The 25,103-nt window shown below is 30.3% G+C and overlaps 1 protein-coding gene across 11 annotated transcripts in view; it reads left to right on the top strand.

Annotated features, from left to right (window-relative positions):
• Positions 1–25,103, top strand: part of LOC107453029 (arouser) — a 148,675-nt gene that overhangs the window by 95,523 nt on the left and 28,049 nt on the right. For 5 of the 11 annotated variants that reach the window (XM_043057223.2, XM_071184750.1, XM_043057218.2 and 2 more), the window contains exons 2-11: positions 227–296; positions 4,992–5,086; positions 9,434–9,520; positions 11,749–11,876; positions 14,432–14,602; positions 16,519–16,574; positions 20,132–20,271; positions 21,158–21,300; positions 22,705–22,831; positions 23,899–23,987. In XM_043057223.2, the coding sequence (XP_042913157.2) occupies positions 244–296; positions 4,992–5,086; positions 9,434–9,520; positions 11,749–11,876; positions 14,432–14,602; positions 16,519–16,574; positions 20,132–20,271; positions 21,158–21,300; positions 22,705–22,831; positions 23,899–23,987 (1,089 nt within the window). In that variant the 5' untranslated portion in view covers positions 227–243. The remainder of the gene's footprint in view (positions 1–226; positions 297–4,991; positions 5,087–9,433; positions 9,521–11,748; positions 11,877–14,431; positions 14,603–16,518; positions 16,575–20,131; positions 20,272–21,157; positions 21,301–22,704; positions 22,832–23,898; positions 23,988–25,103) is intronic. The other 6 variants (XM_071184752.1, XM_016069686.3, XM_071184751.1 and 3 more) reach the window with 2 other exon arrangements.

Here is a 25,103-nt window from a genome sequence, read left to right as displayed (position 1 = left end):
GCTTATATATTAATATGCGTTACTATTATGGTATCCAATTTAATTTTTTTCAAATACAACGTATTTGTTTGCTTAAAATTGAAGTTTTAATTCCATTTTAATACCACTGGGAAAAATGATAATGGAAGGGATTAAAAGTTGGCAGGTCTGCCTTTATTGTTTTGTATAGAATTTTAATACGTAATTTCTTCATATAATAATTAGTTTGGTGTTTTTTTTCCTCCAGGTTAATAAAGAAACGTCATGCCAGGAGTGACGAATGGTCCGAAATGGATAAATAAGGACAATCACTTGAGGTAGGTTTATGTAATTTTTTCAAATTTATTAGATTTATTTCCTAGAAAAAACACTTGTTTGATGATGTTTTTGTTACAATATTCATTTCATTTAGTAATAAATGATGTAGTTCATGGTCTTTTATAGATAAACAGCGGTAAGCAATAGTTAGTAGTGACAAAGAAGTGAAAGGTAGGGCTAAATTTCTAATTTAATGCATGATTGCTCTTTTCGGGAAAATATATACTAGTGGTAGCTAAATTTATGATTCTTTATTTTGTAGATTTGATTGGAAGTTATAATATACACCACGACATATTGCTGATTCAAAATTTGATATTAAATACTGCTCTGTGCAATGCAGCCTTAAAAATGTTGGAAAATAGCAAAAATTCCGAACGTTTTAGTTTTTAATTGCTTACTACTCTATATAATTTTTTTCAAAATAGCATAGTACTTGGTAGCTCTGTAAATGTTATAAGGATTATTATTTTCGCCAAGGCTGTCAAAGTTCTATGCTTTTTTCCTGTAGTGTTAACTAAGTAAATGTCTTAGTGTGCGATGTGTTATTTTCCGATTCACACTGCATGAGAATGTTTCAAAAGTTCTTATAAAAAGTCACTTTCTTCTAGCTCTTGAGACTTTTAAAATGTTGTAAAAATTATGAAAGCTTTAGTCTTTGATTAACAATCGTTCTATGATATATTCTGCAATAAGCGTAGTAGTTGGTCCTGTCCTGATTTCAGCCTTCTGTAATATCCAGAGAATTTCAGTTGATATCAAGAGAGTGGAAAAAAATGATTCCCTTCTACCAGTAAAAAGTTATAAACGTTAAAGAAATATTTAATCCGTTACCAATATTTTAAGGAAGGAATAGTATTTGCGTAATATAGTATTTTAAGAACTTAGTTTAACATTATGTGGTGGTATTGTCCTTCCATTTCCTATTATTTTTGACGTATCATTTTGTTTGCTACGTCTTGTGTGCATACGTGTGCGGGCAATAACAAAGATTGTCCGCAAAAAGAGATATAAAAGCAAACGGCCTTAAGGGTTTAGGAAATAAATTGCTTTTATCAATTTCGATCGATCAAAATATATCTATAAATTTTTCGACGTCGTAACTAAAGAAATAACTTGCCCAGTTTTCAGAAAAAAATTTATGAAATGGTAGCAAAACCTCTGAATTTAATGAATGAATTTAAGCTTCGTAAAATGATTTTAAGCTATTTTCCTCACCATAATGTATAAATAATTCAAAAGTTCATATGAAATGCTGTTCTGGTTGATATGTCTTCTCTTGATGAGCCTTTTAAGATAATTGATAATAGACCAAAAGGTAAATAAATTCAATAATTGTATGCTTTGTAGTAGTAGTTTTAACAGCGTTACACTGGAGCTCCATAATGGGCTATTGGCGACGGTCTGGAAACATCCCTGTGGATGATCCAAAGACACACCATCGCAACTTTGCTCCTTTTCAGAGAGGATGGCTCCTCCGTTTCGGTAGCTCGACGAGGTGCGCACTATGTTGACATTTTCAGGCAGAACAGTTTCACGAGGTTCAATACTGCACACCCTTGGTCCCTTCGCATTATGATCAAAGTAGTCACCCACCAGCGGACTGACCACAGCCAGTGATGCCTCACTTCCGGTGATCTGCTCGGAACCGTGTCTTAATGATCAGTTCACTGCGGGACTATTGTATGTTTTTGTCTTTAATTCTTTACCCCTTTAAAAATCTTTTGCTGAAATGAGAACGAAGCAAGTGATATTTTCAGGGATATTTATTCATCAGAGAAAATAACATTAAGTGGTCGCATAAATATGGACATAAATAATGTAACAGAATTGTTTTTGCTTTGACATGACTAATCATCATTAGTTTTGAGTATGTTTGCAAGATAATTTTTATTTCTAGTTAGGTGTAGGTAAGTAAAAAGAGGCAAAGAATTATTTTTTTTCTACGACTTTTTTATTTCAATTTAGTAACCATTCAAAAAACTGGTACTTTTACACTCTTCATCAACTAAGACAAACAATTATAACGTGAAATTATAATTAACAAAACAAATATTGTGTTGCATTTATACTGGTAATTTGTAAAATCTGAAATCAGATTTACTTGGAAAGCACGATTCACAAATCAAGATGAAAAGGAAAAAGGACCATCGGGGCCCTAAAAGCCCTGAGAAATAATATGACTATGACTATGGACATGCATAAGTCGACCGCTAAATTTTCTGTCCTGTAAAGATTTAAGGACGAATGGACTCTTTATTTTTTTATTGTTTCTTATTTTTCCTATTTTTTCAGTACATCTCTATGAGAATTTTTTCTAACGAGATTATTTCATTTTAAAGTAGTGCATTTTAAAGTACTAAATTATTAAATTCAAATTTTATTAAATTTTATAATTTACTACCACGATTAAATATTTTATGGATGTACCATTTTGTGTAGGGCAACATAATGATATTCATTAAGCTGTAATTTGAAGAAAAAGAGGAAATTTTAAGAGCCGCAATTACTTTCTCATAAGAGGAGAAAGGTTAGCATCATATATTGAACCACTGTATATATCTTATCAAAGGTAGATGAATTAAGATTTCTTCACTTCATCTTCGAAACAATGGTTTATTTGAAGTTATCATTTACTTTTTATGATAAGAAAATGGAAATGTTTAAAACTTTGACTGCCGAAAGTACTTTTATCTTCAAATCAAATATTATCACTCCCCACACAGATTTAGCCGAACTGATTTTTCAACTGAAGTGAATCACATGGGGTTGGCGAAAAATAAATACAAACGTTACGCTGGATTTTACATATAGCGTGGAAGTCAGTAAAGCATTATTTTATCTCACTGTTTTTTGAAAAAGAAAAAAAAAAAACATTTTTATCTAAAGTTCTTTTTTTTTTTTTTTAAGTTCAAATATTGTGCAAATGAAATACATCGCAACTGAGTATAGGCGTTTTTATTTATTTATTTATTTATTTGCTATAGCTATAGAAATTAATGATTGCTGACACCCAAAACAATGTAATACGGGAAGAAAATATTCAATCACCGTATTTTTTGCAGAAATAAATTAGATATTTCAACAAAACTTATCTGAAAATAAAAAATATGAAATGCGCATTTAAAATAATTCATTTCTACGTCTTACGCAGAGAGAAGACTCGTGATATCAATAAATAATACTGGAAAAAATTTCTTTTTTGTTTACCGTTACATAAGATATTTTTTTAACGGATTTCGGTTATATTAACGTCACTGATTTCAAATCTGTAATTGTTTTCTTAATATTAGCCTCCACTATCGAATTAAAATATCATACCCGCCTCCTTCGGATCGATATATATTTACTATTATAAAATAAACTATTCTGGTAACTACAAACATAGTAATATAAAAAAAGATTATATTAATATTACTACTACCACGTTTTAGTTTTTCCTGATGCAATGAAACCTGGGATCGCCCCAAAAAATTAAATTGTAGCAAATTTTGGCTTAATTGATTTTGACCATCGCGATCTTTAACTAATTAGCAGATGTACATAAAATACCTGATAAATGATGATGTTGTGATGTTTTATGTAATAATATAGGCTTAAATACGGATCTTTATATATATATATATAACCGTCGTTAAACAGCAGGTCCAATTTTTCAATTTTTGGGCTTACGACTGCTAATGTTCAACTCCGTACCCTTGTAATTTTGAACCCTATCCAGTAGACAAGGAAACTCCTGGATTAGTACCCCCAGAGGTATAGATTTGTAATGGGGACATGGAGGACTTTGTGACCCGACAGATTTAACTTGCATAAGTCACCATTTACTACACGGGAAGTCTTCGGCCGGCGGGGATCGAATCCACGACCTCTTGGACATTGGCCCAGTGCCCTAACAACCAGGCTGTTCCGGTCCAAATACAGATGTTGTCTACCCTTTTATTAGGAATTTAAATTTGCTGACAATTTGCCTTGCAGAGAAACCGACTGTTCCACATAAGATCACCAAAATTAAAGACTTACATGAGCTGTAATAGAACTGCTATTACGGGTACAAATATTACCTCATTAAAAACTTCGTTAACTTCAGAAATATATAAATAGGAAATAACAGTCGACATGTTTCAAGCTCTCAAATTAGGAGCCAATTTTCAAGACTAGCCAGACGTGATTGCGAAAGAAACAAAAGTGATTTAAAATAACAGAAATAAAGTTGCCAAAGATGGAAAAAAATGATTTATAGGAATAAAGAAAGATTCTATGGTATCAAGATGAGCTTATGTGACTGGGGTGGAAATAATTTAGTCACTGTCGAAATTGAATTTATACGCAAGATCCCAACAATGTGCAAAAAATAATGTAAGCTTCTTATTTAGCTTGAGTTAAAACGCACCATCGATATATTACCTTACATTTATAGATATCTTATGTATAAGTAGTGGTGGTCAAAATAATTTTAGATTCAATTTATAAATAAAAGAAATAAATAGAAAGCATAAATTTCACATCTCTTTTAGCAAAAAAATAAAATTTTAAGCAAAATGCGTAAAAGTTGGCGGACATGCAAATGTATTCAGACGTAATTATTCATGATAATTTGATAATTACTTTAAAGCAGAGGTACTCTGAAATTACATTTGTATACAGATCTCTAATCATACAAATTTTCTGATACTTATTGTATTTATTTGCAGTGATTCTGATTCTTTTTCTCACGGAATGGCACCACAAAGGCATCACGAAGTCAAAAGTAATTCTGGTTCTCAATATTCAAATGGATACAACACAGGTAATCATGGTTTTGTTTACTAGATAAAATATTTAAATTCAAATACTAGAATACTTAATTTATATTTTAAAAGTAATATAATTGTAAACTGATGAAGAAATTATATCTGTTCTGGTGTTATCAAAAAATAATTATTGCTTACTCCTGTATTCAAACTTCTGTATTTAAAGAAAAGTATTACAAACTAGTGGTCTGCACCCCCTTCTCGCTAATGCTCGCCAACCCCAGAAAATTGCTACGTAATCTTATATGGTTTGCTTCGCAAACCAAGCTCGCTTCGCTCGCTGCTAACTTAGGTACATTGCAAATGCACAAAATTCTAAGAATTCAAAACAATCATTCAAATCCATATAACAACTTTTTTTTTAAAAAAAAATTACATCTTTTTAGTAAATACTAAGTCATTAAAATAAATTTGAATTCAAATAAATGACATGTAATTCGTTAAACCTATTAGAAATGTGCTATAGTATAATTCGTGATATAAATCAAAAATCGTCAAATAAATTCGTAATATATAAATTCGTGAAAAAAAGCGCTTTCGACAAAATACTAAAATAGAGATCTATCGACAAAGACTACTCACTTCTGCCTAGCTTAATAGTATGAGATTGCCGCAGCTGATGCTCTCTGGTTATTTCAGTTTCCGTTTTTAAAAGCGCTATATGTTGAGCCACCTCAGCTAGATTTGGCATGTGACATTTTTAGCGGCAATCATTGGTCGATTCGCCGTGTAAGAGAAATAGTAACGTAAACAAAACAAAGCAAACGTTGCCACCGGCGGAAAAGAAATGCAGCCAAAATTTGGGAGCCACGTAAGATAATTATATATATTAGATTTTTAAGGAAACTAAATCAAATTAATTATTTTTATCTATCATAAGTCACTTAATGGACCTAGGAACGTTTAGAAAAACGTGACATTTGAAAAGAATGCTTTTACCCTAGCATAAATACGGAAGGAAATCAAAATATTTTGATAATTTTTATGGTTATAACCACTAAATTTTGAAAAAATATTCTGGTTTTCTGCATAAATTACCCCTCCTAACCCTGTCTCAGGGCTGCCAAAGGTTTCCCAAAGTATTTAAAGCGATAGAAAATACATAAAATGTGTTTTCTGCTTTTTTAACATTTACCATATAATGTTCATAATCTCCATTAATAACTCGGTAATCAAATGCGTGTATAGAAATTGGACATCTATAGAGTTAGGGCCGTGTTGGATCAGGGGATAGAGTGTTTTCCATCAAATGAGGTAACCCAGATTCGAATCCTAATGGTGAAATCGAATTCTGTTCTCTGTCCACAGTGCTGACGTAAAATATTCTCACTGGTAGACGAATCATTGATTAAAATTCACTTGCCGCCTGATAAACCATGGGAGGTTTTCGTGGTTTTCCTCTAAATGTAACGCAAATGCGGGTTACTTCCATCAAAAAATCCTCCACGAAGGCTAGTTTGTCTTATTGCTTAATCCAGGAGTTCCCTTGTCTCCTGGTTGGGCTTAAAATTACAAGGCTACGGAGCTGAACATTGATAGTCGTTGACTTTGTTTTCTAAAGGCAGGCACTGAACTTGTCGTTCTTCGCCATCGAAGGTGCCAGAAGTGTTGCTTATTTTGGCTTGCCTTGTGAGCACCTTGTGACCAAAATCACGAAGGAGAGCAACATTACCCACGCTACACTGTCACAGATGCAAGTTCATTGGATGGGCCAAATTCACAACAGAGGACAACACGCACAGAGAAACATTCATGCCCTGTGCAGGATTCGAACCTGCAGCCATTGGCTTCGCAGCCAGACCCGCTAACCGCTCGGCCACCAGGTCTTGCTGATAGTTGCAAACTGCGAATTAGGTCTGCAGTCCAACGCTAGTTATAAATTTCAAAAAAAATTTATTCGGTAAAATTTAAATAAGCTGAAATTGCTGCTACTTTAAGGGAAGCCCCACTTCCTCAAATATGTAGTTTCTTACTAGATGGTACCAAATATTCAATGTTTAGTTTTCTTACTAGTTAGTGTTTTTTGTATTAAAGATTTGAGCCGGCATTATTTCGAATCTATACATAAGTTGTAGTTCTTACACAGATCTGAAGAGGTAGCTGAAACGTTAGAAATGTAGCAGCTGAAATGAAACAATATACTACCCTTTTAAAAGTTTAAAAGACAGTAGATTTGCTTTTATGAATAGATTATGAAGTTAAAAGCAATATCATAAATGTATAACTAAAAAGTTTAATATTTTATGAAAATATGTTGCAAAATATATATTCAGTAACAGTCAAAATATATATTCAGTAAATATTTTGAAGTTAAGAGAGCGCTAAATCGTGGGAGAAACTTTTCATGGTCAATTCTGTTTTCCTTCCAATTGTTTTTTTTTTAATTCTTTTTTAGAAAATTTAGTTTTGTGAAAATTGAGTTTACGTAAGCCTAGAGTAAAACATGAAGTTATATACGCATAAAAAATGTATTCAAATATCAAACTGCAAGCAAATTACTTCAGCATAAAATTACCTCTGAGTAATTCTGTTCGCTTTTCGATATTTTGAAAGCATTTATTCAACATTTGGAGCTTCATAACTCACTCCTGTTTAGATGAACTCGCTTTTTCCTTGAACTTTAAATTACTTACGTAGATGAAAGAGAGTTTTACATGAATAGTTCTCCCCTCGTATAGAGTCCTTTTAAATCCCACAGCGTAATCCTAAGTAATCCTGCCATAATTCGTTTGCAGTTTGACTTTTTTAAAACGTTTTCCTGTATTTGAATATTCATGATTTACTCTACCTTATGCAAACCCACTGACCCGGAATCCCGCATTCCCTTTTTCTGAGTTCAATTTCAACACATTGAATTTGAAATGTCTCACGTTGATAAAATAGAATTGGATATAAAGTGTTATTCCTTGATAAAACGTCCTCTTAAGGGTGTTTTTCAAAGGCTCCGTCGTTATATGAAATGATGTTTTTTTGCGAATAATATGCAATTTTTATGACTGCTGTGAGTTGGCCAACTGTTACTCATGACTGTGAGGTCAATTTAGCCAATCTAAAGCCAGCGCTGTCTACTCTTATTTTGAAAGCGGCACGAAACGTGAATGTGGAGAAAAGACATAGTTTTGTGAAAAGCGTTTGTGACCTAACTTTTTAAGATTTGAAAACTTACTTCAATGCTGAATTACCTGGGCTCATAAAAATTTGCGATAACTGAGAATAAGGCAGAGATTTTGATGATTTTCATTGTAGGTGGGAATGTGTCACCAAATTGGCGATTTTTAACACGTTGAATGCCGCGCTAATTTTACATGGCTTGCCCGTCTAGCCAAACGGCAAATAACCAGAGATACCAACTGCTCCGGACACGCCAAAATAATTAAAATAACTTTAAATAGCTACAAACTAAATTTTGCAAATATTTGACTATTTTTGCTTGCTTTTTAAAAGGTTATACATGATATATCTACTATAAAGTGATGAATTATGTAAGCCTGTGAATTATTTAGAAATAGTAGTGGATAAAAATCTAGTAAATTGAATTTATTAAACCAAGAATCACAATTGATAAACTACCACTTGAAAATATTTATTCCCTGTCCGGAGCAAGTTGGCATCTCCGTGTATATAAATAAAACTATTTTTGTGTGTTCTATATTGAATTAATTTCTTCAAACCATTTTAGTAACGATAATATTAAAAAAAGAAAAAATTACTCGAATTATGTGTTTCTCATAATCGTGTCTTCGCCGGTCACCGGTGACCCCTATGGCATTCAACGTGTTAAAAAAAGTTTAATAACTCTTAAAGTATAGTAGTTATTTGTCTGTTTTGAAGCCCAGATAACTCTTCACAGCAAGATTAGATAGATAGGAACTTAAACTATGGCTTTTTTATTTTCCTTGGCTATAGAGCTACGTTTTACTCATAAAAACTTGATTGCTTTTAAATGTTGTTTTGAACCGAACAGTCTATAATTTTTTTCTAGATATATCTACTAAAATTGTTTAATCGGCAAGTGGATTCCGACAAAAGCTATGCAAAACCAAATAACCTTTAATGACCTTGATTACAATGTGTGCATCCATATAAATCGCATCCATGTTTTGTAGGAAAACGCACCAATGAATTTCATTTTCGAATCGCAGGAAGTCACCCTTTCGGTGCCCTTTGCAATGGTATAGGTGTGGCACCATAGCTTTTTAATCAGATGCCAAGTATTGCACAAGAGAAGTGCGTGAACCGTGCATCCTAAACATCGCTGCATTGAAATTAATTTTCATAAAATAAGTTTACTATGTTTCAGAGAGTGGTTTAGTAACGTGCCTGACTTACTTTCACAATTTCAGATCCAAGCAGTGATCCGGGTGAAAATTATCCAACCTATCTTTTGGAGCATTTGGCGACATTCTCTGTTGGTTCTCAATATGGTGAGCGTATGTTTGTTTTCATGGATTTTTTCTTAAATTTATAGTAATCATACTTTACCTTTGCACCTCTGAAACCCAGTCATTTTAATATTTTCTGTTTTAAATTTTTTTAGAGTGTAACATTTAGTAACAACTACTTTCGTAGCAGTTAACTACACTTAGAAAAAAAAGTGTGCAGTATTACTAGAAAATCTCAAGGAAACTAGGAATTTATAAGCTTTCCTAGCATTGTTACTGAATTAAATTTAGTAAACATATGTATGATAGTAAGTTCAATGCAATAACATTGCTAGAGAAGATTGCGAAATCCCAATAAACATACTTTGTTGACTAAGTTCAAAGTAGTGACGTTTATAGAAAGTTTATGAAATCCTAGTTTCCTAGAAATTTTTTAGTAATATTCCACTCACATTTTTTCAGTGTAGTTACTAGTGTAATTGTTTAGAAAAATTTCTTAGTAGCAACAATATTTATAGTTTAATATTATGATTAATGGCTTACTCTGGTTACTTGGCTCACAAACATTATCTCATGTTTACTTAGTGAAATATTATGCTTAAAGGTTTATTCTGGTTATTTGACGTACAAACATTATCTCGTATTTACTTAGTAAAATGTTATGCTTAATGGTTTATTCTGGTTATTTGGTTTAAGAACATTATCACGTATTTAGTTAGTGAAAGATGATATTTTGCTTCAATTAGCAGTTTGCAAAATTTAGTTTGACAGAATTCGCGTTTACCTTTGAAATATTGAAGAAAAAAATTAACATTGAAATTTAAGATTTTAGTCATGCATACTTTTCGCTACTGTACCACACAGTGATACATTCGAAATGAAAAATTATACTTTATCATTTACTTGAGAAATATATATACTGTCAAACCCCGCTATGGTGAACTCCTGGATATAGTTAACAAAACGTTCACTCCCGTGCCTTGTTATATACATATAATGTTATTTTTTGTGGATATAGTGAACCAAAAAAAAAGAGAGAGAGAGGAAGTTGGATATTATGAACTGCCTTCGACTGATTTTTTTCTTAATTTTCTGATAATTTTGAAATTTCTACCCAAAATACATACATCGATTTTTAAAATCATCTATAAAGTGGAGTGTAGCCGTAAACATTTTTTCTTGTTTGCTTGTTTTATGTCAATTTCCCCTCCCTAAATAAAGGCCGTCCCTAAATTTTTTGTACACAAGACGAAGAATAATAAAAAATCAAATTTAACTCGTCTTTCTTTTTACTACATATTGTTTTTTAGTCATTTTTGTATTTCATTTTATTGGTTATTTAGTTAAATAATGTGTAATAAAAGGGAGAGGGGTTCAGAACTATTAGTTAAAATTGTTTGCTGTATTAAGAAAGTGAACTCCCGGTTATAGTGTACCAAAATTTCGGTCCCTTGAAGGCTCACTATAGCGGGGTTTAACTATGTACACATATATAAAAGAAAAAGTGAATGTAGCATTCAATAGTGTTTAGTAATGTAACGTTCATTTCTAGTACTCTACACAAAGTTTTAAAAAAAGTGAACCCATACTAAGAAAAATGGCGTTGAAAAAGAAGTTTAAACCTATTTTTGTTTCGATTCGGTTCAGTATTTGTAATGACAGAAAAGTTGTGATTTTCTTCCAAAAATCGTTAATGGTAAGGGTTAGATTAATTTTGCGATTATTTCACAAGGCTCACATCGTCATAATAGCAGCCAATGAAATATTCTGATTGCTTAAAAAGATTCCTCAAAACATATCTGACTATTTTTGATCTTTTCTAGGAATGATTTTAAAAAAAAATACTAAGACTACAAAAGGAAAATTTTATTTCTCGTTATCTAGTTAATGTTCTGATACTCTAATGAAGGATACTGCTTACCTATATACATTTAATATATTTATAGGTAATGGTAATTGAAATAATTTTAATATAAATTTATGAAACCAAAAATGAATCCTTATCACTCCAAGCTTACCTCTCACAGTTACTTTTAAATTACCTACGAATTTAAATGCTACATTTTTTTTAAGTCTTAATGCTTAGTGTCCTCTATAATTAGTGGTTTTTAGGTACTATATGACTTGAGTGCAAACAATAATGTTTCGAATTGTAAACTTCGAAAAACAATTTTAATTAAAGTATTAATTATCTTTGAAATTGAGTGCAACCTCATCTCTACGTTTTTATACATTTATCTCTCAAAATGAGAAGTATTTTTATGGTTCACTTTCAGGCATATCTACGCCAAAGGATGGACTTCGTAGATTGTTGCAGATGGAGAAATCCAGTGGCATATGGACTCAGAAAATGCAGATGAGATTGGAAAAGAAATGGGTAGTCATTATTGACAATGAAAATGGCGTAAGTAACTGTGCTGAGGAACTGTTTTTTCTTCTTTCACCTAAATTCATGATAGATAACCAGTCCAGTAAAAAGTTGACTGATTTTAAAATCTAGGAAGCAAATGATAGAGAAAAGAAACAAGCAGCACATATTTGCGAAAGCTGTAAAAAATTTATTATTAAATTTTGGAATTTAGTCACAAAAATTGTCAATTGATGACCCAATCCGCAGTATAATGTTTTTCAAAAGAATATAGATGCCATGGAACAGTAATATAAATTGTGTTGTTTCAGCAACCAGAATCATAAGGTGTTCAACTTAATAATTCGCTATGACCGCCTCCTTTCTTTTTTCAACGTTAAAACTGATCCCCCTGGTAATCGATGGCTTGCGGCGCCATTCGTTGGGAACTTTTGCAACTGAATGCCAAAATTTCGGTGTAAAATATTTGCAACTTTTACAATAGACATACCGTTTGTTTCATTCGTCTATCACCCTTTGTTTCCGAATTGTTTAATTTTGAGATCAGGCAGTCATCTGCTGGACACTCAATACATAATAATTGAGACAAATTAAGTGGTTAAACTTGAACTGACCATCTTTATAGGCTACTAACTCCGATTCTACTGAACCAGCTCAAATAAAACATCAAATAAATTACCTAAAATGGACCTAAATTACATATTAAATTACCATTTCAGTTGCAAAACATCCAAATATAATCTTCTTTTAAGCGTGCTTTATTTCAATTTGTGATGAACATTGACGATTTAGATCTCTATTTTTCACTTTAAAGAAAGCAAACTGCTAAATTAAAAAGCTATAAAGCAGTAATAAGAACGATAATAGCTCAAAATTTAGAGCGGAACTACTGCGTGGTTTCAGTGCATACTTTGTTAATCATCAATATGCATATGCTAATATATGTGCTTATAAACAATATTAGACATTTCAGAAAGACAAAAATTTCAAAGACTATTTTCAATGATAACTCGTTTTATTTCTCTTTTTCATTTTTTTAAAAAAAATTAGAAATTTTTAAGTTACAATATCAAAGTTAGAAAAATATTTAACTTGAATATTTCGGAATTAAAAAGAAAAAGGAATTCTTATTGAGGGGCAATCATATTGGTTGTTAAAATTTCCTTCTACCTGTTATATTTAACAACGATATGATTAACAAAACGCATTTTTTCGTGTTCATGTCATTGCTAGAATTAATTTATTTATATATTTTATTTATTTATATATTTTTATTTTATTTATATATTTTTTTCATTTTATTCATTTCCTTACTTTATGACATTTCTTCACAATTTAATTTAAATTTCGTGTGGCATCTTTTTCGTATGCATGTTTATTATTCAATAAATATATGTAATGCAACTTTAATATGTTAAACACAAATAAACTAAGATGAAATAAAATTAAAAAATATACTAATTCTAATGATACTATATAGTTAAGTAAAATAAATGCAAACGCTATAATGTGTCCTAATTAAAAATAAATAAATCGACAGTTTTTTAAAATATATTGCAGGAAAATTAACATGGTTTTAAGAAAGAAAGAAGTTTAAGAAATTTTTTCTACTGAAAATATTTAAAGCTCATAGTCTTATTTAGGATATTCAGTAATAATACTAAAGAGTGTAGCATTAATGTGTGTCTTTGGCTTCCAATGATATTACAATTAAAAAATTTTGGAAATCTGAATAATTCTGCATTAATCACCGTCATTGAGTTTCGATGATTTTGAGTATATTTCTGAGTATATTCAGGATATTTCTGTTATCAATTTTTGAAGTGCGTAATATAATTGGGACACCTAGTACTAATACAAATGAGTGTAGTATTAAAATAGGTCATTGAGTTCCAATGATATCTCTTATAAAATTTTTGAAAGCCTGAATGAACCTGCATTAATCACTGTCATTCGGTTCCAATGATATTTTTGATATAAATTTATTTTAAATTATAAATTTTTGAAGGAGCCCATAATAAAATTTAGGATACCTAGTACGAATAAAAATGAATATAGAATTATTAAGCGTCATTGAGTTCCAATGATATTCCTGTTAAAAATGTTTGGAAACTTGAATGACCCGGCTTTTATCATTGTCATTTAGTTCCAATGATATTTCTGTTATAAATTTTTAAAGAAGCCCATAATAAAATTTAGGATATCTAATACTAATACAAATGAGTGTGGTATTAATAAGAGTCATTGAATTCCAATGTTATTCCTGTTGAAGATGTTTGGAAACCTAAATGACCCTTCATTAATCACTGTCATTCAGTTCCAAAGGTTTTTAAGCTCCAATGAGATATTTCTGTTATAATCTCCTGAAGTCCATGATATAATTTAAGATACCGATTACTAATACAAATGAGTGTAGTATCAATAAGAGTCATTGAGTTCCAATGATATCCCTGTTAAAAAAAATTCGAATACCCATAGTTTAATTTAGGGGTCATAGTGCTTATATTAATGAATGTAACATTAATGTGTGCCATTGTATTGCAAATGATATTGCTAAGTTTTCCAGGATATAAAAAGCTTTTTAATTTTAGGATGTGGTGGAGAGATTCCCTATGAGCTTGATTAGTGAGCCGACTTCTTACACGAGTAACGATCCCAGAGAACTTTACAACAACATTGTTGTGTTTATCGTAAAAGACGATCCTAAAAACAAAAATCAAAACCCTCCAGAAATGCACATATTTCAATGTGCGAGGGTGTCTGTAAGTATTTTACATCAATGTTTATTATAGTATGAATCTATTGGAGTATTTGATTTCTAGATTGCATGTGAAAGAATTATCGTAAATTCCGTTCTTAAATAACAACAAGGGTAACAACAAAATAATCTTCATACATTTTTTTCATGCTTATCAGGTAGAAATTCTCCAAGAAAATGAATAAGCTCACTTTGCTATGTTTGTTATTCTATTTACTTATTATCATTTATTTTAAGTTTGTTATTCGTACTGTATATGAAATTAATAAATTCATCAACAATATTTTGTTCCGAGTAAAAAATGCGCTGCACGGACAAGATACCTTTTCATTTATAATTTATTTTTCCGATTTAGGTAAAATATATTGTCATTCTCAAATTATCGTTATTACTAATGACAAAATATCTTGCCATCTATGAATTGTCTTCGACATTGAGGACAAGATATTTCGATATTTAAAACCTTTTTTTTTTATCCTGGAGGACAAAATATTTCGTCCTTCTTGAATTTCCTTAGCTGCAGACAAGATAAATCTATCGACATTCATTAACTTACTTTGTTGTGAACAAGATAAATTGTCATTCATGAATTTTTTTCTGAGGACAAGATAGTTCGTGCCTTTCATGGATTTTCTTTATCCAAAACATTTTTTTTTCATACTTTGTTGCTTAAATTAAGATCCTTCGATATTTATGAATTTTCTTTGTTTCTGAAGATCTCGTAATTTATAAATTTTACTGATCGACGAGGATAAGACGTCTGACCCTTCATTAATTTTCTACGTTTGTGACTACGAAGATATTGCATCATACGCAAATTTCTTCTGCCGCTTAGGGCAAGGCATCTCACCCTTCAGGATTTTTTTTCCTTTGTTTCTAAAGAAGAGATATCTTGTAATTCATAAATTTTACCGATCGACGAAGAAAAGATGTCTGAAACTTCATTAATTTTCCACGTTTCTGAGGACGAAGATATTGCATCATACGCAAATTTCTTCTGTCACTTAGTGCAAGACATCTCACCCTTCAGGATATTTCTACTTTTCTGAGGACAAAGATATTGCATCATACGCAAATTTCTTCTTCCGCTTAGGGCAAGATATCTTACCCTTCAGGAATTTTCTGCGTTTCTGAGGACGGAGACACTGCATTACACGCAAATTTCTTTTGTCGCTTAGGGCAAGACATCTCACCCTTCAGGAATTTTCTGCGTTCTTGAGGACAAGATACGTAAATTTCTTCTGTCGTAATTTCTAAACGTAATACGTAGACGTCATACGTAAATTTCTTCTGCCTCTGAAAGCAAGATGCGTTATTATTAATTTCTTATAGCTATGGTGAGTTAGATAGTGTAATCTTTCATAAATGCTGGCTCAATACTGAACACAAGTTAATTGATTTCGTATAATATTTTTTTGAGACAAAGTCCTTAAACAATTCCAAAAATGAGGATTCCTTTTAAAAAATAATGTTAGTTATTGCCTCAACACAAAAACAAATAACTTTAGTAGAGTGGGATACTTTTATATTTTCGTAGCGTGCGTAGAAAACTCCAATGTAAATATCTTTCAGCCATAAAAAAGTTATTCGAAAATAAAGTGTTTTATCCGAAGATCAAACACACTGTACAAATTGAAATTACGACGATAACTATAAAAATTTCGTAACTCGGCTCGTAGCTGTAGTAACTCGGAAAACAATTTATTTTTAACCAATCCATTTGTGTTTATGCTCTTGCAACTGACTATCATCCAATTTATTTCTGACATCGATATGTATCTTTTATGTTAATTCCTATTATATCAGTGCGTCCATATGCATCGTAATATATTTTTAAAATAGTGATTGCATGGCTGTAACTTCTTAAATAAATGTTTGCGAAAAAAGATGCAAAATAATTCATATTGTTTTTCTACACAGGCCCAAGAAGTAGTAAACGAAATGAAGATGTTTATTAGTGGTAAATGGAAACCAAGGTAAGCTGTTTTTTTATATTGCTCTGAAGTTCGACTTACTTGAAGAAGTTTTAATGCTCTTTCGGCATAAATATATACTGCATACCTGCCAACTTTTAATCCTTTCCATTATCATTATCCCAGTGGTATTAAAACTTCAATTTTAAGCAAACAAATACGTTGTATTTGAGAAACCTTAAGTTCACAACCATGATTGTAACGCATATTAATATATGTGCTTAATTTTTGTAAGAATAGTGGTGATCAAAAGCATTTAAAAATTAAGTTTATAAAAGGAAAAATAGTATATATTTACTACCACTTTAAATATAAAAATAAAATCTTATGCAAAATCCGGAAGAGGTGGCAGGTATGATACTGGGTTTCAGCAGTCCTTGAAAATTTTTTAGTAGTGGTAGTAAACATAAGTTAAAGCTAGGAATTTAATTTATTTTGATATTCATACTTGCAAACTCTTCCGGATTTTCCGGAAGATTTTATTTTCATATTTAAAGTGGTAGCAATACTCAGGTTATTCCAATTAACTTTTTGAATTATAATTATAAATGAGTTTGACCAGCACTACATATAAATAATTACAATAAATATATGAAACCATAATAATCCTTGAGCAAGCGAATTTCAACGAGATCAAAATATAAATATATTTTTGAGTCAGATTGTTTTTCGTTTATTGTTTTACAACCACTCTGAAAATCCATTCTCGGAAAGAGTGAAAGTTGGCAGGTATGATATATTACTTTAACATAAAGTCGTTCAGCAAACCGGAATTCGCATGCATATATACTTTCTTTGGAAAACATTTTTTAGTGGTAGTTACACGGAAACTAAAACATCGACATTAGTTTTATTTTCGTCACCACTTTTTAAAAATTTTGAGGCTCGCTGGAACCCTGTATATAACAAATAACATTTTTCAGTGAACAATAAACCATTTTTATACTGGTGTGACTTTGGGATAACGATATTTTTTTTTGTGAATTATAAGCTATTTTCATAATTGTGACTTTAAAATAACACTTTTTAGCAAATGATAAGCTACTATTGTGACTTTGAAACAAGATTTTTTCATACAAAACATACCATTTTTAAAAATGTTATGAATTTTAAATAACGCTTTTTAGAGAATAACATACAATTTTTAAAACTGTGGTGATCATGAAATAACGAGATTTGTTGAATAATATGCTATTTTTTATAAATAATGCAATTTTAAAACGCTTTTTAGATGTTAATATATTAGTTTTATATTTGTTATGACTTTAAAATAATGCTTTTTCGGGAATTACGTACTATTTTTATAATTGTTATGACTTTTAAATTACGCTTTTTAGAGAATTACTATACTAGTACTATCACTACTATACTATATACACATACTATTTTTATAGCTGTGGTGATTTTGAAAAACTCTTATCAATGTATAATACGCTATTTTTTGCTATTTTTATATACTATGCTATTGAATAACTGCTGCTATTTAAAAACGTTTTTTAGTGATTTATATATTATTTTTATAATTACACAGTGATTTCGAAATAACATTTCTTGCTGATTTTATAACTTGTGTAATGTGCTGATTTTACAACTTGTATTTGAAAATAACGATTTTTAGTAAAAACTATACTATTTTTATTGCTACAGGGATATTGACAACATTAAGTGTATGCATTTAAGCACTTTTCATTATTAAATGAAAAAAGGCTTAACTAGTCAACATGAAAAATAACCTGAATTTTGAAGAAAAAAAATTAAAATCTTGTGATTTTTTTGAATAAAATCATCTTTGAAACTCATTTAATCAATGTAAGTAAGAGTTATTTTAATTAAATCAAATTTATCTAAGAACAGAAAGACAGTTTAAATGCAATATTATAATTTAATTAATAAATCACTCTATTGCTCCAATGAAAAAAAATATCGAAATAACACTTTTCAAATAAAATATTTAAAAAAAAAAAAAAATTTATATATATATATATATATATATAAACAAAAATTTGACAAAAAGTGCGATTTTTAAACTTGTAAACCATGTGAATATAAATCCCGATATGAGACTTTTAAATCACGTAAATATGAAACTCTACATCGAATTTAAAAAATGCGAAAATACAAATCATGATTTTTTAATTTTTTGATCACGATGCATAATTTTTAAATCGCGCGATATTACAACCACAAAAACGAATCATGATATTGGATTTTAAGCTCANTGGCTTTTAAGTCTGGTTTTATTTAATTGCAACTTGATTCTGATTTTGTACGAATGCTTTTCTGAATCACCCGTCCCCAAGGGGTTAAAGAATTTCATTTTGAAAGAAAAACTGTGAGGCACTTTAAAAAAAAAGTTTTTATCTATTTTTTTCCTGATTTGTGATTGATTTTTGAAAAAAAAAATTTTGCATTTATAACTAAAAAAATGCAAAGAAAATTTAGATTTTTAGGTTTGATTAACTGTGCATAAACTGCAAGTACATAGAATCCATAATCTGAGAAGAAAAGAAAACGAGAAACAAACACAAAAAAAAAAAAAGTAAAGAGAAAAAAAGATTTAAATTAGAAACGAATAAAAGATATTAAAAAAATTGATGAAATTATTCCAAAAAACTAAAAATTAGGAAACTTAAAAACGGAAAGATATTGAATCATCATTAACTGACACGATCTTATTGGCAAAATAGTGTTTTTCTGTTATTGTATTAATATAACCAAAACAAAATGTATCAATGAAATAGTGTGAGAATGATTCTTTAACAACATTTAATCATGTAAAATTATCATAAAAATTCAAGAAAAACTCAAAACAAAATATAAAAAAGAACGCATAAAAGAAAGGGAAAAATAAGGAAAAACCTCAAACTAACTTTCTGCAAACAATTTTCCTTTGAGCAGCAAATGTTTTGGAGAGATTTTACATAGCAAAACTGGGAGTTTAATTTGAATGATTATGCTTGAAACATGTAGAAATGGTGTCCTTTTCCCTCATACCAAATTTATATTGACCAAAATCAGCGTAAGAAGTAGAAATTTCTTTTTAATAATACTATAATTCTAAAACCATTCTAATATAAATATCGCAATCCTATAGCATGATTTCAGAAGTGATGTATTAAAGCTAAAAATGAATTATTAACTTACCTTCCTCATATTATCTGATCTGAATTTCGCATAGTTAAAAATGATTTCATTTATAAAAACTTTAAGAATGACTCCTCAACTAGTGTGAAGAGTTTTGCCATGAAAAATCTTCCAAAACAATTGGTACTAAAAGAAAGATTGTTATATTGAGTTAGAATAAAAGTGTTCCCATATATATATTTAGCCTCATTCAAAAAATAATAGAGCCCGAAAATCTAATCAGTGCTGCCCTCTGTTGACAGCTGAAAGAAACTGAATGTGCACCAACAAAAAAATAAGATAGAAATGACTTATTCTAGCGTGAAAATGAGGCCAACTTAATTTTTTAATTAATGATTAACTATTAAAATATGGTTTTTATTTTGCTTGAACGATGTTTTTTTCCTTTTTGTTATAATATGTTTTTTAATTTTCAGTCCTAAAGAAAACGGACGCCATTTACCTCCTCCTCCATTGAGTCCACCTCCTGAACCTCCAGTGAATGGAGTAAGTGTTAGAGAACAAGTCAATTTGTTCAATGCTGTAGCTGCGGCTGCAGCTTCACCACCTAAAGGAGGTACGTTGTTTGTTGTTAATTTTTAGAAATTGTTGCTTTTTAATGTTAAAAATTCCTTGCTCTTCAACTTCCTTGCTCTTTACCAGCCATCATTTCCCCTTTATGAACTAAATAATTCTACTCTTTATAACAATTACAAATTAGTAGTGGAGTTCGCCGACAGATGACACTACTAACTGAGGAACACTAAAAAATTATGCTTTTAGAGAGACTCGCGTGCAGTATCAATGTCATGCAGTATGAAGCAAACTCACGTTCTTGAAAATAGCTCAGTCAGCAGTCCATCTGCAAACAACGGATTTTATAGTTTCTCGAATCAGCAGCGTTATCTGTTGATTTGCTTTGTAATTAATTTTTAAATTTAGAGAGGAAAAAATTCTATTTTTCTTCGCAATATGCAGCAATAGTACATTACCAACTGATTCCATTTTTCTTTAATTGATATTTAAAATTTGACGGATGGTTTCAATATTTATTGGTCATTTCTTAAAATACTTTGTTGTAGAGAAAAAATTATTTTTCTTCATACTAAAAGGATAATTCGCGTTTATTTATGTTTTTTCTTGAACTCTTATAAAGCAGCTTAGTTTTATACTTCGATGAGAGATGGTATAAATTTTGAACTCTTATAAGGTAAGCTTAGTTTTATATTTTTAATGAGTGTGGTGATAAATTTTGAACTCTTATAAAGTAGCTCAGTTTTATATTTTAATGAGTGAGGAGATCAATTTTGAACTCTTATTAGGTAGAGGAAGGAGATAAACTTTGAACTCAAGGTATTAATTATTCGACCATTGGAAAAAGCATACACTTTTATAGCTTCATACGTTTGAGCCAGCACACAGTACGATTTATGTACTCAATAATATGTTTAATTTTTTTTCAGATGGTATGATACAGCGCGTTTCATCGTCTGGATATTCAAAACCTGAAAATATGCATTCCAGAGTTGATCGGGACAATAGTTTTGGGCGAGATTCCAACGACGAGACAAGTTCCACGAGTAGCGAGAAATACGAACGAGATGTTGTAAGTAGTATATTATGTCTCTCTTTATGAACGCAATTTTTCTATTTATGAAAAACTATTTAAATTTTTGTACACCCTTTATTTTGTTCATTGCAATGTATTCCATTGAAATTCCATTGAAACTTGTCACTAATTTTTAAAATTACTATAACTACAAAATGAACATTATAATCAAATCTAGAATAATTTCAACTCCTGTTAACTCCATTGGGTTTGGATTATTATTTAAAACTAAAGTTGCTTTTTCCAAAAAAAAAACAAAAAAAACTTTATTTACTACAATTAATTCATAATATAAATAATATTTATGTTGCAATTCAATAATAATGCAAATATATAAAATCACTTTGAAGCAGAATTTTTCTTATAATTTTTTTTCTGTAAATGGGTTTTAATGCAGGAATGCGACAACGGACTGTTTAAATCTGAAGCACTCAGAAATTTTGCCATCATCTTAAAAGTCTCACCACTAGAGGTCTGGATTTATTTATTTATGGGCACAATATATATTTGCAGGCTTATGTGCTGAATTAAGGCTTATTAACTTTTGTCAAGTAGAAGGACAGCAGGAAGATACATCCAGGGTAGCAGCGAGATTCGAGCCCCCTATCTTTACACTACACTTAGAATTTGGCAGTCGATACTCAGCGAGGGAGGTCCCTCGAGATCTGAAACTAAGTGGCACTTCTTGAATCATTTAGACGTAGTGATGTGGAAAATAACTTTAAATCAGATTTACAAAACAAAAACTTTACATTGAAACACAGTCACCACAAGAACAAATTTTCTAAAGATCGTGGAATGTTGGTCCTCTATATACATACCTGTTTTTTGAAGGACCTGGCACTTTGCCGAATCAGCTTATCAGGAGCTGTGATGATATGAACTAGTTTTAATATTAAACTTTCTTATGGACAAACAAGCTTACATAAGTTTATTTCATGTTTTACCTCTCATCACAACAAAAAATGGTAATTTATTATTAAATAAATATGTAACATTAATAAAATGATAGGGTATATTTACGCACTTCTAACAAATTTTACCGCTCCATGCTGGATATACTCTCAGGCCATAAGGGAAAAAACTTATATTAGTAGGGGGAAGATCCTCATTGTTAAAGTTAGACATGACGCAGCGAATCATGTAATTACAAATTATTTAATTTATATAATAAAATATTGCTTAAATGAAGTGGTGTTTAAAAAGAAATAAAAAAATTTTACTTGTATTCTATTATATAATATATTTTCTCGACTTTTCTTGCTACACTCTGTTGTTAAATAAATACTATTATTAATATAATTTTACATTCTAATAATTTTTTTATTGTAATTAGAAAATTTTTCATATCACTTGATGATATTTAACATTTTTTTTACTGTATAATTATTTTGATTCCAGGCTATTTTAAATCACTGTTTCGATGATATTGAGAGATTTATCGCGAGACTTCAACATTCCGCAGCTGCTTTCAAAGAATTAGAGCGTCGCCAAAAGAGCAGAAAGAACAAGAAAAAAGATATGGGAGGTGAGCTATGTTTTTTAATATATATATATATATATATATNTATATATATAGCACGAAAATTAAATATTTATTTTTTAAAAAAAAATTAAGGAATAAAATAAGAGTTTCTGTTCGCCTGTATGTCTCTTTTATGACTCCAAACCCGTCATTGATGAGATCCTTAAATTTGGAATGCGTGTGCAAGGGGTAATTTTAAACCTAATTCCTAAAAAATAGTTTAAAATTTTTTATTCCTCCGATAAAAAAGGATGTATAAAAACGAATTTTTGTCATAGTATTCACATTTGGTTTTGTTAAAATTTATATTTTAGACGAATTTTTTCAAATATTTGAACTATGACTTAAATGACGTTTTCTCGCTTGCTTCTCATTTTAAAAAGAAATAAGTTTCAAAGGAAGTTATTTGCTTCACAAAGCCGAAAATGTTTGGCGTTAATCTTTTTCGTAACAAACATCTACCATTTCCGAAAATTCACCCGATTTCTTTCGAAACTTATGAGTATTTCATTCCTTATTTTTGGGTTTAAAATTTTTTTAATTGATTTTGAGTTGAAAGTTTCAATCTTTTTAAAATTATTTTTGTATGCAAATTGCTTGAAATGATTCTAAAAATGTTTGGGATTATTAGATAACTCCTTAGTCTTGTATTTTTCAACTCAATCCAGAAGACAATAGAATTCCTAGATCAAGTATTTTGAAAAATTTGCCTTCGTGGAGGACTTTTTGATGGATCTAACGCACATTTGCGTTATATGTAGAGGAAAACCACGAGAATCTTGTTCGGTTAGCCTGACGGCAAGGGAACTCTAACCCATGATCCATCTACCTCTGAGGTTACTTTTACGTCAGCATTGTGGTTGAGTCGAGCCGGGTGCGAAATTCGTATCGACTAATCATCGCTGTGGGATTCTAACCCGGTTCGACTCATTGGAAGGCGAACTCTCTATCCCCTGAGTCACCACGACTTAATCACTTTTAATCACTTTTCACACACTCACTAAGGTAATCACTTTCTTGTAGGAATTTTATTCATTTCAAAAAACTGTATGTCAATATTTTTTTTCTAGATGGAATGCTGAGTATTCGAGCTAAACCACCCTCAGAAAAAGAATTTGTGGACATTCTTCAAAAGTTCAAGTTGTCCTTTAATCTTTTGGTAATTTATTTTCCATCAAAAAAGAAATTTTTTCTATTATTTGCTTCTAATGCTTCTTTTTTAAGTCCATACTTCACATTCGCACACTTCTGCAATTTTCAATTCCTCTGCAATTTTCAATGTTTTCATGATGAAATTACTGCACAGGAAAGAATATTTTGCTCAGTTAAGTAAATAGAGATGAACTATTATTGTAATAAAGTTAAATTTAAAATTTGTTAATTTGAGTGGAGTAAAAAACGAAAAGAATTTGCTGCCAAATGTTACCGTTAGTGATAGTTAATGTACAGAAGTTGATACCTGTGTCACAAAAATAAAGGAAAAAATCAATTGAAATAAACAAAAGGTTTTATCCTGTTAAAAAAAGAAAAAAAAAGAAAGAAAAAAAAAAGAAACTAGATCTATTGGGGTAGAAGAAAATTAGGGAAACACTTCTATATTAACGCTATGCAAATGATGGTACAAATGTTTTGAAAGATTTTACAAGGCAAAATTGTTGCAGAATTAGAATTCATGAAATTTCTAGAAATGATGCCTTTCATACCCTTACAAAATTTGCATTTATAACCAGAACGAAGGATGTTAAAATCTTTTTTTTTTCTTTTACAATATCACCATTATTAAAAAAGCCTTCTAATATCAATATTGCAATCCTAAAAAAATAATTTATAAATTGTTGGAATCGAAGCTAAAAAGAAATTTTAAACTTCCTCAAACCGAAAATCTAAACATTGAATACTTGCTCTATTAAATTGCAAGTAGAAGGTTAATCCTTTAAGAAACAGCATATTTCTATTGAAAAATTTAGTCAGACCGGACATTATGAAATAGGTACTTTATCAAAGTACATACTTAGTGAAGCGACAAACTTTAGATCTTCATTGTAAATGAATTATTGTTGATAAGCGTTTGAAAACAATTTGTCTTGCATTTCTAGTGGTTTGTAACTTAAGTTGATTTAGAGTTGCCAAACTGGCTGCACCAGGCCTGCCAACATTATAGGCTTTTTGAAAAAATTTCTTCTAGCGGTAGCCAAGTTTATATTTTAACGTATAATTCTGTCTTTTATAAATTCGATTTGAGACCATTTTTCCCACCACAACAAAAAATGGTAAT

The sequence above is a fragment of the Parasteatoda tepidariorum genome, chromosome 9 (genome assembly GCF_043381705.1).
Source record: "Parasteatoda tepidariorum isolate YZ-2023 chromosome 9, CAS_Ptep_4.0, whole genome shotgun sequence".
Taxonomy (NCBI): Eukaryota; Metazoa; Arthropoda; class Arachnida; order Araneae; family Theridiidae; genus Parasteatoda; species Parasteatoda tepidariorum.
Note: the sequence above shows the minus strand (reverse complement) of the source record. Positions and strands in the feature narration are given on the sequence as shown.